This window comes from Bubalus bubalis, chromosome 15 (genome assembly GCF_019923935.1).
Source record: "Bubalus bubalis isolate 160015118507 breed Murrah chromosome 15, NDDB_SH_1, whole genome shotgun sequence".
Lineage (NCBI taxonomy): Eukaryota > Metazoa > Chordata > Mammalia > Artiodactyla > Bovidae > Bubalus > Bubalus bubalis.
The window spans coordinates 8,470,771-8,489,479 of NC_059171.1; the positions used below are offsets into that span (position 1 = coordinate 8,470,771).

At 35.6% G+C, this 18,709-nt stretch overlaps 1 protein-coding gene across 4 annotated transcripts in view; it reads right to left on the reverse strand.

Annotated features, from left to right (window-relative positions):
- The window catches only part of NBN (nibrin), a 56,919-nt gene that overhangs the window by 12,949 nt on the left and 25,261 nt on the right, over window positions 1-18,709 (reverse strand). For all 4 annotated transcript variants that reach the window (XM_006056577.4, XM_006056575.4, XM_006056578.4 and 1 more), the window contains exons 8-11: window positions 11,985-12,082; window positions 6,293-6,422; window positions 4,669-4,947; window positions 2,147-2,591 (exon numbers count right to left, since the gene is read on the reverse strand). In XM_006056577.4, the coding sequence (XP_006056639.3) occupies window positions 2,147-2,591; window positions 4,669-4,947; window positions 6,293-6,422; window positions 11,985-12,082 (952 nt within the window). The remainder of the gene's footprint in view (window positions 1-2,146; window positions 2,592-4,668; window positions 4,948-6,292; window positions 6,423-11,984; window positions 12,083-18,709) is intronic.

Genomic DNA, 18,709 nt, shown 5'->3' on the forward strand with positions numbered 1-18,709 from the left:
GAAAAAAAAATCAGGAAAAATTAGAAATAAATATAGGAGGATAGGATCCCACAAGGCAAAGGCATTCCCAAAGGCGTGGCCAAAGTAATGTAAAAGAGCCTGACTTTCTAAAGACTATAGTATTAAGTACAAGCCTGAACACAGATTCTTGTATAGTCTGGAGCTGAAGTGACAATGAAAACTCAGAGTGAAAGTAGAATAAATATATCTAATAAACATCTTTATAAAGGGATATAAATTTATTAAATTTAGGACATCATCCCTTGGATTTCATCAAATGCCATATTAAATCAACTTATCTAATTCTCCACTACAATGGAAATTGCTACAGAAGTGACTTATAGGATATATAAACCTCTTGGTTCAATTAATCTTTTCTGTAATGTGACAACTAATCTTAAAACTTTGATAATAGACTTGTCTGTCTCGGAAGTTCTCAATCTTGCTAACAGATATCTCAGTATCCATTCTCTTTCTCCCTTATTAATATAACTTTTGTATTAATTAAGGGACAGTGTTGTCCTAAGTGAGGTACTAAGTTTAAAGCATTTCCCAGACCCTCTTGGAGATTGAGGGTTAGGGCTGGGGTTGGCAAAGACCATAACTAAATCCTGGCCAACAACCAAAGTCGTCAAGTGGGGCTTCTGAGAAAGCTCCTTAGAATGGACTCAAGCAGAAAGCCCTTTACCCTGTTTCCTTTCCACCTTCTTCCTCCTCCCAGGCAAGATGACCTGATAGCCAGAGGTGCCATCTCATGGAGCAGAAAGACAGACACCTAGGAAATTAATACCAGCAACTACCAAGCAGCTTTGGTTACGTACCTCTGGACATCTTCTACAGGAAAAAAAAAAAAAAAACCCTATCTTATTTAAGCCACTGATCTTAGAATTTTTAAAGACAGCAAAGGAATTCTTAACACAATGCAGGAATTTTTTCTGGAAAGAAAACTGGACATGCTGAATCAGGATCTCTGGGCCTTTGGTCTGGGAATCCCTATTTTTAAAAGCTCACCAGGTGATTCTGATGCACTGGTCCAAACAGGGCATTAAGTATTCACTCATAGGAAATAATGAACAATGAGCACTTTTTCCTTCATATGAAGATACCAGTGTATAGGCTAAGTGAAGTGAAAGTCGCTCAGTTGTGCCCAACTCTTTGTGACCCCATGTACTATACAGTCCACGGAATTCTCCAGGCCAGAATACTGGAATGGGTGGCCATTCCCTTCTCCAGGGTATAGGCTAAACAGGATGTATGTTCTGATTCTTCAATAACAGTTATAGATTTATACAGTGCTTGATACACACTAAGTTCTCATCCTCACTCAATTGTGTCTGACTCTATAACCCCATGAACTGTAGCCCACCAGGCTCCTCTGTCCATGGGACTTTCCAGGCAAAAATACTGGAGTAGGTTGTCATTTCCTACTCTAGAGGATGTTCCCGACCCAGGGATTGAATCCGCACCTCCTGCATTTGGCAGGCAGATTCTTTACCACTGCACTACCCGGGAATCTTCAGATTCTCAACAAACGCTTATCACATTGTTGCATCTGTGCTCTCACCTAATGTGGTAACTAACCTACAAATAGTAGGCTGCTTAATAATGCATAAAATATGAAATAATCTAAAAAATAATCTTTGTTGTCTTAGAACAAAGTTAGTAAAACAAATTATCAATATTCATGAAAAGAGGATAGAACATTAAAGATAAAAGTGAAAATTAAAAATCTCTAATGATGTTACACATGCTCTATCTTAAAAATTTATTTAAGTAGATACTTTGTTTTGCTAACTTTCTTCATCTTTCAGTGCCTGTTTACTCTATTAAAGCACCTCCTATACTTAACATCATGGCCAAATGTCTGATGTAATAAAACAGTACAGCCTGGAAATCTATTAAAACAATCATGAATAACAATTTTAGTTGTTGTCATCTATTATAAATAGTCAAAGAACCATTGTATTTTTAACATTTGCTTTATCAACCAACAAACTCTTATACTTAATATGGGGTGTAAAAGATTCTAATTTTTTCCCCCAAATAAACAGGAGTACTGCTCATACTGTCAATACAAATATCTAAAGTACTTTTTAATATTCTAAGTTCCTATTTGCAATACTTCTCAATAAATAATGTTACTTACAGATATTTTGTTACTTTCTGGTATTGTTTCATCATTAAACGTGACATTTGTTTCTTTATCCAATCGTAGCCTTTTTCTAACATTGATATCTTCCTCTTGTTTTTGAACTTTCACTTCGCTTTCTAACTCTAGTTCTGTATCCTTGAATAACTGTTCCAATACTTCGTCTTCTATGGCTAAATCATCAATTTCTTTTCTTTTTTTTGATTTTAGTTTTTCTGTAAAAAGAGACTTATTGGCATAATTTTTCACAGTGGGTTTTACATTGGTATCTGCATATGAATTATCTGGGTTTTCTTCCACAAGCACATTCTGAGATAGGTGCTCATCCTTATTTTTCCTTATCAAGGATGTAGTTGGTTGTGTTTGTTCTAAAAGAGAACAAGACATTTCCATTCTTGCTGATTTGGATAAAGACATTTCTTGATTTTCTTCATCCCTTTCCCTTGGGTTCAAAAAAGGAGAGAAGAAAAGAAAAACAGAAAATGAACACAGCTAAGTAATATTTTAGTTTGGCAATATTCACCCCCTTCTTCATTTAATTGACAATATTCCTAGTTTTAATGATTAACAATCTCTCCAGAAATAAAAAAAGTAGATATCTGAAAATAGTACATAATTCATATACACTTGACTGTTTTGATAGGACTGATCAATCCCATAGCTTAAATAATAGAGAGATATTTATCTTCTTTTTTAAAAGTTGCAATAGTTGATGAATCAGTGTGAGGAAAAGGTAGAAGAATATAAAATACAAAAAACTTGTCAGAAAAAAAACAGCTTACTTTGTAATGTAGGGAACTTGTGAGCAAGGAAAAATTACCTTGGGACTAAAACCTGTTCAGTTCATGAGAGCCAGATTCAAGTTGAAGTGGCTAAATCCAGAATATAGTCTAAGACTATATATGTGAATATATGACTATGTATATTCTATATAATACTGTATCATTCACTCAGTAAGTGCTGAATACTTAGCTCTTTTAAATGATACTGAGGCCCACAGAGGACACACAAACTGGGTCTCTGCTCTCCAGTTTATAATACGCATGTTGAACTGGAATAGTTAAGAGTGACACCTTATGAATCTAAACTAATGTCGAGGTCTGGATAAACCAACCAAGAGGTTTCTGTAGTAATTCAAATAATCAGAGTTTGAATTAGAAAGATAGCAACACAAACAGATGGAAAGAGAGATATTTATAAGACAATTAAAATAAGAATCAGCACTACTGTTTCGGGGAGGCAGAGCAGAAAGGGTCAAAGATGTTGACGCAGTAAACGCTAACAAAATTTCATATACAGCGCAATGACAGGGGTGAAAAGTTTTACACCGGTGATTAGGGGAAAAGCAGATTTCTGTGGAAAGTAGGAGTGATATACTACTAAGTCAGCACCAAATATACTGACCATTTATAACCTGAAATGAAATACATGTAGTAGGAAGAAAAGAAGCCCTCAATGGGAGCAAAGTCAGAGAGGCAAAAAAAAGAAAAAAGGAAAACTGGGACACTACCACAAAAAAACAAGAAGAAATCACAAGGAGAACAAAGGTTGAAGAGCTGAGTGTTACCAAAAGGCCACTAGAGGTGTGAAGTGTGTCAGTGATTACTCTCAAGGATGTCAGGTCATGATGATACTGTTAGTTAAGAAATATTTCATACAGAAATGGGAATAATAATGTCCTCTTATAAGTTTAACAGTGAATTTAAAAGATAAAGAGCAGTAGCTCAGGAAGAAATCAAGTCAAGGGAAGGTTTTAAAAACTGAAAATGAGATAGAGTCTTTTTTAGTTTTGAATACAGAAGAATACAGAAGAAAAGGACCTAGAAGATACTAAAGGTGCTAACAATTAAGAATAAATGATAAAGCATGGTCCTAGAGGAAATGAGACCTAACCAATGGAAACAGGTAGGTAAAAAAAACTCAGGTATGGGAAAGCTTTTCAGCAAATGAAACAGAAGGAAAAAAATGAGAGAAAAATCTATCCAATGAACTTAAGTGACTCTTGAGAATCCCTTGGACTGCAAGGAGATCAACCTGTCAGTTGTAAAGGAAATCAATCCTGAATATTCATTAGAAGGACTGATGCTGAAGCTGAAGCTCTAATACTTTGGCCACCTGATGCAAAGAGCCAACTCATTAGTAAAGACCATTATGCTGGGAAAGACTGAAGGCAGGAGGAGAAGGGGATGACAGAGGATGAGATGGTTGGATGGCATCGCTGACTCAATGGACATGAGTTTGAGCAAACTCCAGGAGATGGTGAAGGATAGGGAAGCCTGGCATGCTGCAGTCCATGGGGTTGCAAAGAGTTGGACACCACTGAGCAGCTGAACAACAGCAGCAGAAATGAACTTAGGTAAGAAGGCAATGTGGACATTTCTGAGAGGGAATAAGCTCAAAGGGCCACAGCTTTCTACAGAAGCATACTTATACAGAATATGAACTTAGTACCATTCTACAATCATAAAACAAGTATGAATATTTTTAGAGGCACAAAGCACAATTATTAAAAATTATACCTTTTTTTGGGAGAGGTAAGCGGCTGAAAATAGTCTTTGATGGAGTTGGTTTGCTGATGCTGAGAAGGCCATCCTCTACTTTTATTTACATGTGGGACTTTAGTCGGTGAAAGCTGATAGTTTGGGATTTTCATCTTAACCAGAGTATTTGACACTATATTATTATTAGAGCTTATTTTGTGAGGTTTCTTCACAGTGGACGTTTCTTGTGAAAGTATTCGACATTTTGGTTCCATTCCAAATATTTTTATTTCTTTTGGTCTTTCACTTAAATCCATACTGCAGCAAAAGAAAAGAATGTATGGTAAACAATCAAATTTACAGCAATTTTTATCCAGAATCAAAGTCCTTTAAGTAGCACTAATATAATACAGGTTTAGAATATAGTTGTCTTGAAGTAACTGTTTATTGAATATATTTTATAATATATTGTTCAAGAAAGCAGCTCCTTTGACATCAAAGCTCCTTGAAGATAGATGATATCCTTTTCCTCCATCCCCTACAGCACATACTGTCAGGCTTGCTCTATAAAAAAACTGCCAAACACACATGAAATAATAACCCTGTATCTTATTATAAATTAAACCATCATATTCCTAAGTGTTTCTTGGTTTGTTTAAAATTTTTAAATTACTTGCATGTAAAAAAAATGATAAAAACTAGAAATTCAGAAAAAGAACAAGCAGTAATTCCATTAGTAAATATAATGTGGTATTTCAATCACTTTCAGTGAACTGAAATGGTGACATTCCAACCAAAAGGCAGTCTCTAGAACAGAACTCTAGATTAACAGAAAAATATTTTAAACCTACACATAAACACACAGCTCTACAATGTATGGTTAAATATATATTATCTTTGCTATTCTAATGTGTGTTTTTTTGCCATTCATATTTTACAAAAAACCCAGAGTTGTCATCCAACTGACTTTTAAAAAAGTAATCGTTTCTCTTTTAAAAGTTAAACACAGTTTCAATACAAACCATAGGTACAGTGAAAATTTAGTTATGGTATAATACAGTGCTACCATAAGTATCTTTCAATATAAATAATTCATTATGGATTTAAAATAGTGTCTTAAGCAAAAAAATGCCATAGGATACTTATGAGCTACCCCTGCTTTCCAAAAAAATAAACAATTTTAAAAAACCCTCTTTAGGTAGAGAACCATAAAACACTAGTCACAAATGAAACTGTAATTCTTTGTAGTCTTCTATGTACATTTTCAAGGAATAAAAAAACACAAAAGTATCTATTTCAGGAGTTGACAAACTACAACCTGTAGGACAAACATGGCTGACCACTTATTTCTGTAAATTAAGTTTTACTGGAGTATAGCCACACTCACTCATTTACATGTGTCTATGGCTGCTTTAATTCTACAGTGGCAGAGCTGAGTAGCTGTGACGGAGGTCAATACCCCATAGAGCCAAAAATATTATTTTCCAGTACTTTATAAGGTTTGCTAAACCCTGTCCCCAAATATTATTTTCCCTGGCATCCCACACTCCAAATACTTCATCTCCCAAGAAACAACTTGATAAGGCATTGACTTTACTTCTTGAATATACTATTAATTTATTGATAGAATAATAACAATAGTTCATTATCAATGAAGCTTTACCATGTATCTGCTTGTTCTGATTCTGTGTCAGCTACATATGTTGTAGTATTCACTGAGGCTTTTGGCATTAAATTTTCATTGGCTGGTAAGGCTTGGGAAAGGCTTGGACCTGGAGTTGTTGTCTTCAATCCTGTAAATCACAGAAGTGACAGAAAGAATCACAATTGCTAGACACAAGAAGGACATTTGGTCACGGAACGTTGCTAGGAGTGTGCCACATTGAGGGAATTAACTACAGCACCCAGTTTTCTCCTGATACTCAAAGCCTGTAAGCAGCAGCCTATTGGCATTTGTGATGAGCTTATCTGAACCAAATCATGTTAAAATTAACCTCAAATCTTTCCTGTTAAATGATTATCAACTTAAATAAAAATAAACTCAACTTAAATTATAATTCAAATTATGCTTTAGTCAGGAGACCAAAAAATTAAAATTTCTCCCCCCATGAAAAGTATATCTACCATATCTACACAAATCAAAATCAAGATGAATTTAATTTTCAGAAGGAATATACTATTTGAAGACATAAACAGTTTTAGACAGACATTTTTTGGCTACTCCAGGAAACCATAATGATCACTTCATCATTTTATATACCAGGATAGAAATTTAACTCAAGTGCCATTCTTCTGGAATACTTTTCTTAAACCTCCCACACTGAATTAGCTGCCCTTTATTCTGGCTCCCCTACCACCCTTTACATCAGTCTATTAACTGTTAACACACTCTTTTTAACTTTTTAATGCTAGCTGTGTGACCTGTATTACTTAAACTCCCTGTGCCTTAGTTTCCTCATTTATGAAATGAGGGTAACTACAATATTTTACTCACGTTTTAAGGGCAAAATGAACTGATAGATGTATAGCACTTAGATAAAACTTGGAACATAGTAAGGACTATGCAAGTGCTGCTGCTGCTAAGCCAATTCAGTCGTGTCCGACTCTGTGTGACCCCATAGACGGCAGCCCACCAGGCTCCCCCGTCCCTGGGATCCTCCAGGCAAGAGCACTGGAGTGGGTGCCATTTCCTCCTCCATGCAAGTGCCTGCTGTTATTATTACCATCACGTTATACCATACTTGTTACTTGCTCTCACTAGACTTGGAACCTCCTTGAGAACAGGAACTGAGTCTTGCTCGTTTCTACATCTCCAATCTCTGAGCAATGTTTGGTATATAATGGATATAAACAAGTTAATGGAATTAAGAAAACAAAAAAAATTTTAAGTTGACATTTACTAAGTATCAAAACTAAATTATCACTGTTATATCCTCCTGACATAGGATGTATTTAATAAATGTCTATTACTAATTCCAAATTCAGGTATTTAAGTTACTTCTATCACTAACATTATATGAACACCTTAAAAGCTCACTCACATTCTTTTCACATACATACCCTAAAATTCATTTTAGCTTGAACAGTTTACAAAAAACAGTCATTAAAACCGGGTATATAATCACTACAAGAAACACTTGGTGGTGGTGGCTCAGTCGCTAAATTGTGTCGCTATCTTGCGACCCCGTGGACTGTAGCCTGCCAGGCTCCTCTGTCCATGGGATTCTCCAGGCAAGAATACTGGAGTGGGTTGCCATTTCCTTCTCCAAGGGATCTTCCCAACCCAGGAATCGAACCTGGGTCTCCAGCATCGCAGGCAGATTCTTTACCAACTGAGCTATGAGGCAAGCCCAAAAGAAACACATAAATTGAACCTAATGAACCAGAGTAACTGTTCGTTAACAGTAAGATTAAGGACAACGCTCTCCTTGCTAAAATACCATAATGAGAGGGATTTGCTCTACCCTGTTCACCTCTTTATTCCAAGTTTTCAGAATAATTAAAGGCATGTAACAACTGTTCAAAAAATACTTGTTGAAAGATGAATGAATGAATACGAAAGGAAAAGAGGAAACAAAGGATGAAGAAAAGGGAGGAAATGTATTTACTCTGTTCCCCCCAAACTAGCTGTGTTCTAAAATTGTTTAAGTCAGATGGCTATGATTTGGAATGCACACAGACCTACCTATGAATATGTGCAAGACATTATAACACAGATTTTACCAATTTGTTATGACCATGTTTCCATATGAAACAACACAATAGAAAAGGTACTGGTCTAGTAGTCAGAAAACCCAAATTTTAGAACTGTCTTGGCCATTTTGGAGCTTTTCCCAGGAGGCTCAGAAGTAAAGAATCTGCTTGCCAATGCAGGAAACATGAGTTTGATCCCTGGGTTGGGAAAATCCCCTGGAAGAGGAAAAGCAACCCACAGCAGTATTCTTGCCTGGAAAATCCATGGACAGAGCAGCCTGGCAGGCTACAGTTCATGGGGTTGCAAAGAGTCAGACATGACTTAGCAACTGAGCACACACACTCTTGGCCATTTTATTTACAGGACCTTAACTTTGCTTAGCCTTCAGGTCTCTTACCTTTTATTATCAGAAAGATTAAATGATCTCTAAGGACCTTCTGGCCATAAATACCTTTCTAACAGCATAAATGTAATAAAAATCTTGATAAATGATAAAACTTTGTTGGCCCATTCAAGCAAAGATAATCTTATGTACCAATAACTTAGTTCAATTAAGCAAATATTCATATCAACTACAAACAAGTATCATGCTTGGTGATATCAGAGAATTTGAAATTAATAAAAGCTTACAATCAATCTAGTGGCTGAAAGAGGCATGGAAACAACTGGTGATATTTCAAAGTAGAAAGAAACTCTAACTGGAATGAAAAAAAAAGTTACTGGGATAAAGAAAACAGAATAATTAACCTGGAGAAGAGTAGTGAGAGAGGAAAAAAAACTTAGAAAAACTTCATGAAGGAGGCATGCATTCGTGAAATGAGTCAGATTTTGAAGAGCAGTGTTGGCATTCTAGGAACAGGGACCATGATGAACACGATCAAGGAGTATGGCACATATACAAATATAGCATATTATACATAAGTTATTTTATTTATAAGTTAGAATTATTCCCAAATAAATTCTAAAAGAAATGCTAAAAAACTTATAAGTTAGAATTATTCCCAAAGAAATTCTAAAAAACATGTCATATATACCTCTAGGGAAGTATACTAAACAAAAGAGATGAGGATGGGAAGAGATAGGCCACAGCTAAACTGTTGAAAGCTCAAAAATCTAGACAAAGGCTTAAGGATTTATTTGACAGATAATAAGAACAAGCAAAAGTTTTTAGGAAATGGGAAAGTGATTCTAGTGGCAAAGTGAAAAATTAACTGTACAGATGAATATGGAGGCAGGACTCGCACTGGGGGCAATTGTAACAGCCCTCAGGAAAGAAAGATACGGAGGGTTCAAATAGGGCAGGATCTTGATGGTAGCAAGCCCCGCGAGCAGAAGCTACAGAGGGAGAATTTCAGGTCTTGGGTGAGTAAAAAATGACTGAAGTTGATGGTCTGAGTACCTCCTCTCTAGCTCAGTCCTTCCTTAGTTTCTTGGAATTTATATAATAAACAGGAGGTTAAAATCAAACAAAACAAACCAAAAAAAATCTGATGCCTTGGCTGCATCCCACAATATCCTGAATTATACAGAATGTGAATCTGCATTAAAAAAAAGTTTCTGAATCACCTAACTGAGAACTAGTTTTCTGAAAGAAAAACAAAGGACAGTTGTCTCGAACAGGTACTGGGAAAGGGGAGCCACTCACATAGACTCAATGATTGTTTGTTTTTACATATTTTTGTTGTGTTGTTAAAATCTGAAATTATACATAGAGTTGTTTTTTCTATAACAGAACAGAAATCCACTGTCAACAAAATAGTATCTACAGTATATGCTATTTCTAAAGGGTTGGGAGCTCTCCAATGGGCAGTTTCTCCAAGAATATGGCTCACTTTTGGTATCTACATCAAAGTAGTTTTCTAAAAGAGGCTGAAGAGATACTTTACTTCTGACTCGAAGGATAAATTCCGAGAATCTCAGTCATGAATTTTGAGGAAACAGTCACCATACCACAACTATAATGAAAATTTCACAAGCTCTTAAAACTGTATTTGAAGGTTAACTGTTTACAGACAGAAGTATATCCAGTGCACTCATGGGAAAGGGTAGAGATTTCAGGTGAATAAACATTCTCACCAAATCATAAAATCTAAGGACTAGCTGTCTATCCTTTTATATCTGCTTCCAGTAACCCTCACACCATCAATCACAAGAGCAATAGAATATTATCATAACAGCTTTGACTTAAAGAGTCAGTTTGAATTAAATTATTTCTTATGTGACCTCTGGCTAATTTCTTAACCTCTCTGTACATCAGTTTCCTCACCTATAAAATGCAAAAATGTCATCCCTCTTAAAAGGATTGTTTTGCATATTAAATTGGAATGCCATATGTAAAGCACTGCAATCTTTGCAAATTCAAGCGACAGCAGCTACTATTACCAATCAGAAGGTACACTGTCCCATTCTATAGGCGCCATTCAGTGGGCTACAATATAAATGACACCTCCTGGAGGGCATAATCAGGTGGTGCTGTCCTAACTTGTCTTTTGGTTCAAGTCCAATAACTGCTGATAAGTAACTATTAAAAAGAATCTAGGATGCAAATAAATGTATAAAGAAATACTGAATGGATGCACTCATAGCTAGACAAAGAAAAGTTAGAAAGGACAATAATAATAAATGTAAGCATATCTAAGGTAAAGAAGTGAGAAGGAAAATATTAATGAACCACCTTCTCAATGGCAACATCAGCTTATCAAGAAAGTAGGGGAGTGTGTTTTTTAAAAAAGGGTAATAGTTGTTCTGCGTAAAATGGCTTTTGTAATAGTCAACGTGGAGATGATCATAATATGCATTCTTCATCTCCATAAATGGCACCATCATCCAACCAGTTATTCATGCCAAAAGACTAGATCTAAATTGTTTCTAAATCCTACACAGGCAAGACCTGCTGGGTCTAGCTCCAAAACCTGGCCTCCGTTTGTTTTCTGCTCTCTGCTGTGCTGCCCATCTTGGTCCAGGGCACCAGGCTCCTCTCAACTGGACCTCCACAGGAGCTTCTACCCATGTCCCCACTTCCATTTGGGGCCTTTGGAATCCCTTCTCCACACAGGTGTGATTGTGATCTGTTCTTTCTACCTGGAATTCTGCTATCGAGATCCTTCCATCACTGCCTTTCCCCATCACTTCAGGACATGAGGAGCTCAAACACGACATACTAAGTGAGACCATACATGACCCCCAATCTAAAAGAGCCTACTCCCAGTCTCTATCAGGTCACCTTGTTTCAGCCTTCCCTTTGTACTTGGCCTTAACAGAACTTATGAGATATGGATGCTTGTTAACTGTCTGAATCCTGACTTCTAGGATATAAAGGGAAAGGGGAAGTCGCTCAGTCGTGTCCGACTCTTTGTGACCCCATGGACTGTAGCCCACCAGGCTCCTCCATCCATGGGATTCTCCAGGCAAGAGTACTGGAGTGGGCTGCCACAGTAAAGGTATCTTGTTTACTTTATTCACCACTGTTCCTTCAGTACTTACAACAGTGCCAAGTACTTAGTAGCCACAAATATTTACTGAATGAATAAATGAATGGATAAACATATGACCTTTAAAAGATGGTGAAAATGGTCACCCCGGTAAGTATAATGTACATACAGCTTATCATCTATTTACATATAAAGTTGCTGAAGAATCAATAAAATAATATTTTAATTACCTGTACCGGGCTGGCCCTGTGGATCACAGTAATTCTCTGTAGTAACAAAAAGAACTGCTAATCCAATTTCTGCTTCTGGAATAGGTCTAAGACCCCGCCTGTTAGAATAAAATAGTTTAAGCATAATAATATATTAAAATTAACAATTTTTATTAAGATGATATCAAATGAATCTATCCTTTTTTCCCCCTCAGGTGATATCACAATTTAATGGTACAGAGAGAATTGCAAATACATATATAGTATACTAGCTTATTCACTGGAGCAACATTACATTGTGCAAGTTCATCACCTTTTAGTAATTCAATTATTTCACTTGTAAAATACAGATCTAAGCTAAGGGATACAGATCCTTCCAGTTCTAAAACTATAATTTTCACACTAAGAACAGTAATATTCAGATGAAGCAATAAAACAGATTTTTTAAAGCAAATCTATGATTACTAAAATCCTAAGATAAGACTTAAAAGAGAGAAAGAAAAAGTGGGGGCAGGGGGGAGAGAAGGAGGGGAAAAAAGTACAAAGAACTATATATAAATTACATCTATATATGTATTATAATTTTACGTTTAGTAAATCAAATCATTTGACCAAATTTACATGTATTAATGAATCTTATTAAAGGAATCTTATGGTGAACTCATTTTTTGTTATTCTGTAATGTGAATAATGACATAAACCAAATATAATTTAACTTAATAATGCTATATAGAAACTACACCTCAAGTTTCAAGAGCTTTTAAACTCTTTTTAATATGTATTACAGAGATATTTTAAGTGGTTGAAGTAGCTTAAAAGGTCTTATTCAAATGTTTAACATTTGAAAAATGTTTCACTTTTCTTTGTAAAATGAAAAATTTTGGTTCTTTGTAAGGTTTTTTAAAAAATGACTAAAATGTATATGGAAAAATAAAAAGCCTAGAATAGCCAGGATGCTTTTGAAGAGCAGAAAGAAAAGATCTGTCCTACTAGATTCCCAGTACAGTGTAACTGTACTTGTACCAGTACCACACTGTCTTAATTACTAGGACAATTTAAGCCTTGGAATCTAGTAGGACAGACAAAAGCCAAAACCGTTCCCATGCATGTGAAGTCCCGTGGTATAAAATAAATGAGTCTCAGATAGATTAAATTTCAAAAACAAAATATCAAAATATTAGTAAAAAAACTGAAGGGAATATCTTTTTGATCTCTGAGTAGAAAAAGATTTCTTAAGTAAAATTAAAAAAAACACATTGATTATGAAAGATAGTTAACTTTTAGGATAATAAAATTAAGGACTTTCATTCATCAACACAATAAAAAGAAACTTTACAAAGTGGTAACAGATTCTGCAATACATAAAAGTTACAAAAGGATTAATGTCAAGAATATATAAAGAACTGCAAATTTTTTTTTAAAGGCACACAAATATGCAATTACCATAAAATCCAGAAACTGTACTTGTGGGCATTTATTCCAGAGAAATGAAAACTTACGCTTACACAGAAACCTGTACACAAATGTTCACAGCAGCTTTATTTGTAACAAAAACTGAAAAAACACACACATTCTTCATGGGTGGATGATTCAACAAACCGCAGTATATCCATACCACAGAATAAATAATATATACATATGCATATGTATTTTAAGCGGCTGAAGTAGTTTAAAGGTATTTTTCAAATGCTTAACATTCATTGTTTTGAAAGCAACCCTGAATATTCATTGGAAGGACTGATGCTGAAGCTCCAATACTTTGGCTACCTGATGCGAAGAGCTGACTCATTGGAAAAGACCCTGATACTGGGAAAGACTGAAGGCAGGAGGAGAAGGGAGAGACAGAGGATGAGATGTTTGGATGGCATCACTAACTCAATTAACATGAGTTTGAGCAAACTCTAGGAGATGGTGAAGGACAGGGAAGCCTGGAGGCTGCAGTCCATGAGGTCACAAAGAATTGGACACAACTTAGGGACTAAACAACAATTTAACTTCGACTTGAACTCTGTGCAATTATAACAACACTAAAAAAAACAGATTTTAAAAAGTATCATAAAATGATATATATGAATACCTACTTAATATTTTAGGCAATTCAAAATTTACTATACTACCAACACTTCTGAAACTATATACTATATTATGAAAATTAGTTATAAAGATTGGCTTTATAAAATACACACTTCATAACAATGTTATACAGACATACATCATCTTAAATGGAGAAACACTAGAAGCATTCCTTTTAAAGTCAATAGTAAGATAAATGTGGCTACTATCACCACTTTGGATGTCCCAGTTCATCCAACAGCTCTGGATGTCCCAGTTTGTCCAAAACCAAGAGAGAAAGAGAATAACAGAGAGCAGTACCAAAGGCATAAGAATTAAAAAGGGGAGGAATATTATTTACAGATGATATGGTTTATAGAAAAAAAGACTACGGATAAATTAGAAATAAAGGATAGCCTGACAAGGTGGTGGGATATGATATTATTATCAATGTCAGCTGAACTTCTATACATTAACAGTAAACTGGAAAATGTAATTAAAAATATCCATATATGGTTGTCGATACCATGAAACACTATTCAGCAATAAAAAAGGACTGATATACAAAACCTAGATGAATCTCTGAGAAATCATGGTGAGTGAAGAAAAAATTCTAAAAGGGTATATATATGCTGTTATGATTTCATTTATAAATATGTATTTTTAACAATAAAATTTTAGAAATGGAGAACAGATTTATTGGTTGCCAAAGTTTAAAGACAGGGAGTGGGAAGTGGGGAGGGATGTGTGGTTATAAAAGAACAACATGAGGGATTCTTGTGGTGATGGAACTGTTCTGTATCTGACCTATGGTGAGTACACAAACCTACACATGTAGTAAAATTATAGAGAACTATTAATATATATACACAGACACCACACACACAGAAGAACATATAAAACTGGGGAAATCTGTACCTTAATAAAACGAATACAATTATCCCAATAGAAAACTGGGCGAGAGACATGTATTTCACAAAGGGGGAAAACTAAATGTCCAATAAACATTTGAAGAAATGTTAGCCATCACTTATGATCAGAGAAATATAAATCAAAATCACAAGATATGATTAAATATTCATTAAACTGGCAAAAATGATAGTCTGAAAATGCCAAGTCTTGAAAATGGTGTGCATCTAACTTGATCTCTTATATAGCATGGGTAGAAGTATAAAGTGGCAAACAGTTTGATACTGTTGAATGTTCTAACCCTAGTAATGCAGTAATATATCCAAAGAAAATCCTGCACAAGTACCGGCAGGAAACATACAAAGATGGTCTCAACAGTTTACAATAATAGAAATTTATTTAAAATAACTAATTAGTGAATAAAATGAATATATATTATTTTAGTTCAATGATGACAGTGTATCATATAATCCAAAGACTGTAATTCATTCAATTTTATGCAAAGCCATGGAACAAGTGAGAAGAGAAAGCAAAGGAAGAGAGGATAAAGAGAAAAAAATCAGCAACAGGAAGAGTTCCTGAATTTGGGCTAAGATACTGGGAACATATCTCAGCAAGGACAAACATCAGGGTTATATTGTTCCCCTAGACTTCTAACTTTTTTCAGAGATATTTAACTGATATCCTATACCCACTTCTGACAACTAATCAACAGAACCATGGCACTAACCAATCCCAATGTTGGCAGATTGTATGAAATTCAGTCAATAGCTGAAGTTACTGGTTTGATATAACTGCACTTTCCATGACAATCAATGGCTTAGACTAACTGGACAGGTGTTATTTTAAGTGATAGTTTTTCTCAAACTGTAAAATCATCCTCTCTCCAAAACCAAACTGAAACAGGGCCCGAAGATTACAGAACAAAATGTCACCTCATGATCTGGTCACTAGCCTCTGAGCAACCTTGCACCCTGGCTCCGTTCTTACCTCAGGGTCCCTATACATGAAAGGCAGCAAGATGGGATGGGCTCTGGAACCAGACTCCGCGGGTTAACATGCTGGCTCCTCTCATCAGTCCCCGTGTTCTACTCAAATCCCTTTTTGCCCTTTCTGCACAATGAGAATCATGACAAAAAAAATACACAGGATTCTGTGTGGCTTAAATATTTAAAATACGTCTTAATATATGTAAAATGCTTAGAACAGGACCAGCTTACAGTAAATAAGTTAGTATTGCTATTGTCTGCCATGTCTTTTAAAAACTGGTCATAGGTAAAATACTGCTTGAAAGAAGCTTTCTCTATTTAGAATAAACTTCTACCCCCTGCCCTGTTACTCTGCTTCCTTATACACATTTGTAGTTATCTGTTTACTTGTCTCTATCTGTCTTTTCCTCTAGACAACCATGGCTATCTTGTTTATCATTATATCCCCTGTGCCTAAAACATAATTACAGTACATTTTGGTAGTAGTAATATGATGGTACTTTTGTTACACAGGTATTTCCTTTTTCATAGCAGTTACTACATCTCCATTAAGCAAAATATTTATGGGACACAAGACTGAAGTTTTACTTTTTATTCCAGCAAATTCATTTTTTACTCAGCCATTAAAAAGAATACATTTGAATCAGTTCTAATGAGGTGGATGAAACTGGAGCCTATTATACAGAGTGAAGTAAGCCAGAAAGAAAAACACCAATACAGTATACTAACACATATATATGGAATTTAGAAAGATGGTAACAATAACCCTGTGTATGAGACAGCAAAAGAGACACTGATGTATAGAACAGTCTTATGGACTCTGTGGGAGAGGGAGAAGGTGGGAAGATTTGGGAGAATGGCATTGAAACATGTAAAATATCATGTATGAAACGAGTTGCCAGTCCAGGTTCGATACACGATACTGGATGCTTGGGGCTGGTGCACTGGGACGACCCAGAGGGATGGTACGGGGAGGGAGGAGGGTGCAGGATGGGGAACACATGTATACCTGTGGCGGATTCATTTTGATATTTGGCAAAACTAATACAATTATGTAAAGTTTAAAAATAAAATAAAATTAAAAAAATAAAATACAATAAAATGAAAAGGGGAAAAAAAAAATTAAAAAAAAAAAAAAAAGTCCTTCATGGTCAGTAGAACTCCTGGGATAGGAAAAATGAATACTGGAGACAGCTTGTTTATTTATGGACATTTTAGACATACAAATACCATAAGCCCTAATAACTTTTTACTAAGTGAATAAGAATTTAGTCAACAGACTGCCAAGGCTGACTTTTTACTTTGTACTTCAAAGATTATTAATATAAATAAAGAGTCCAGGAAAAAAATCCTTGCTTTAGTGATTTCAAATGATCCTACCCCCATTACAAACACTATTCTAGTATATTTGATACTTTTTTTTCTGCTTTCTTATGAAAACTGAAAGTGAAAGTAGCTCAGTTGTGTCCGACTCTTTGCAACCCCATGGACTATACAGTCCATGGAATTCTCCAGGCCAGAATACTGGAGTGAGTAGCCTTTCCCTTCTCTAGGGGATCTTCCCAACCCAGGGACTGAACCCAGGTCTCCCACATTGCAGGCAGATTCTTTACCAGCTGAGCCACCAGGGAAGCCCAAGAATTCTGGAGTGGGTAGCCTATTCCTTCTCCAGCAGATCTTCCTGACGCAGAAATCAGACTGGGTTCTGAATTGCAGGCAGATTCTTTACCAACTGGGCTTCCAGGGAAGCCCATTTCTATAGTAGCCTATATATACAGGAGGGATAAAAATTTTTATATAAATTTTCAATGGGTACCAACCATCCAGGGAAAAATACATTTCTAGGCTATTTCAGAAAACATTTTACATTTGAGTTTTAACTTTCTCAACTACATAATCTAGAGGAAAACAAATACTACTTTATAAAGAGTTGTATATTCTGCAAATTCTATTAAAGTAACAAAAAAGAGGCATAAAATATGTACTGAGAGAAAATTATCATGGATAAGCCTATTCTACTTTAAGCATACTAAGTCACAATAAATTTTCAAACCATATACAATAAAATCTTTGTAATAATTCTTGTATATATTATTATTCAGTTGCTCAGTCATGTGCAACTAGTTCTGACCCCATGAACTGCAGCACACCAGGCTTCACTATCTCCCGAAGTTTGCTCAAACTCATGTCCCTTGAGTAGGTGATGCCATCCAACCACCACATTCTCTGTCATTCCCTTCGTAACCTGTCCTCAATCTTTATTTTTTAATTAATTAATTTAACTGGAGGATAATTTCTTTACAATACTGTGGTGGTTTTTGCCATACATCGACATGAATTACCCACGGGTGCACACGTGTCCCCCCATCTGAACCTCCCTCCCACCTCCCTCCCCACCCCATCCCTCTGGGTTGTCCCAGTGCACCACCTTTGAGTGCCCTGCTTCATGGACCGAATTTGCACTACTCATCTATTTTACATATGGTAATATATATATTTCAATGCTATTCTCTCAAATCATCCCACCCCCACCTTCTCTCACAAAGTCCAAAAGTCTGTTCTTTATATCTGTGTCTCTTTTGCTGCCTTGCATATAGGATCGTTGTTACCCTCTTTCTAAATTCTATATATATGCATTAATACTGTATTGGTGTTTCTCTTTCTGACTTAACTTCACTCTGTATAATGGGCTCCAGTTTCATCCACCTCATTAGAACTGACTCAAATGAGTTCTTTTTAATAACTGAGTAATATTTCATTGTATATATTTACCACAACATCCTTATCCATTTGTCT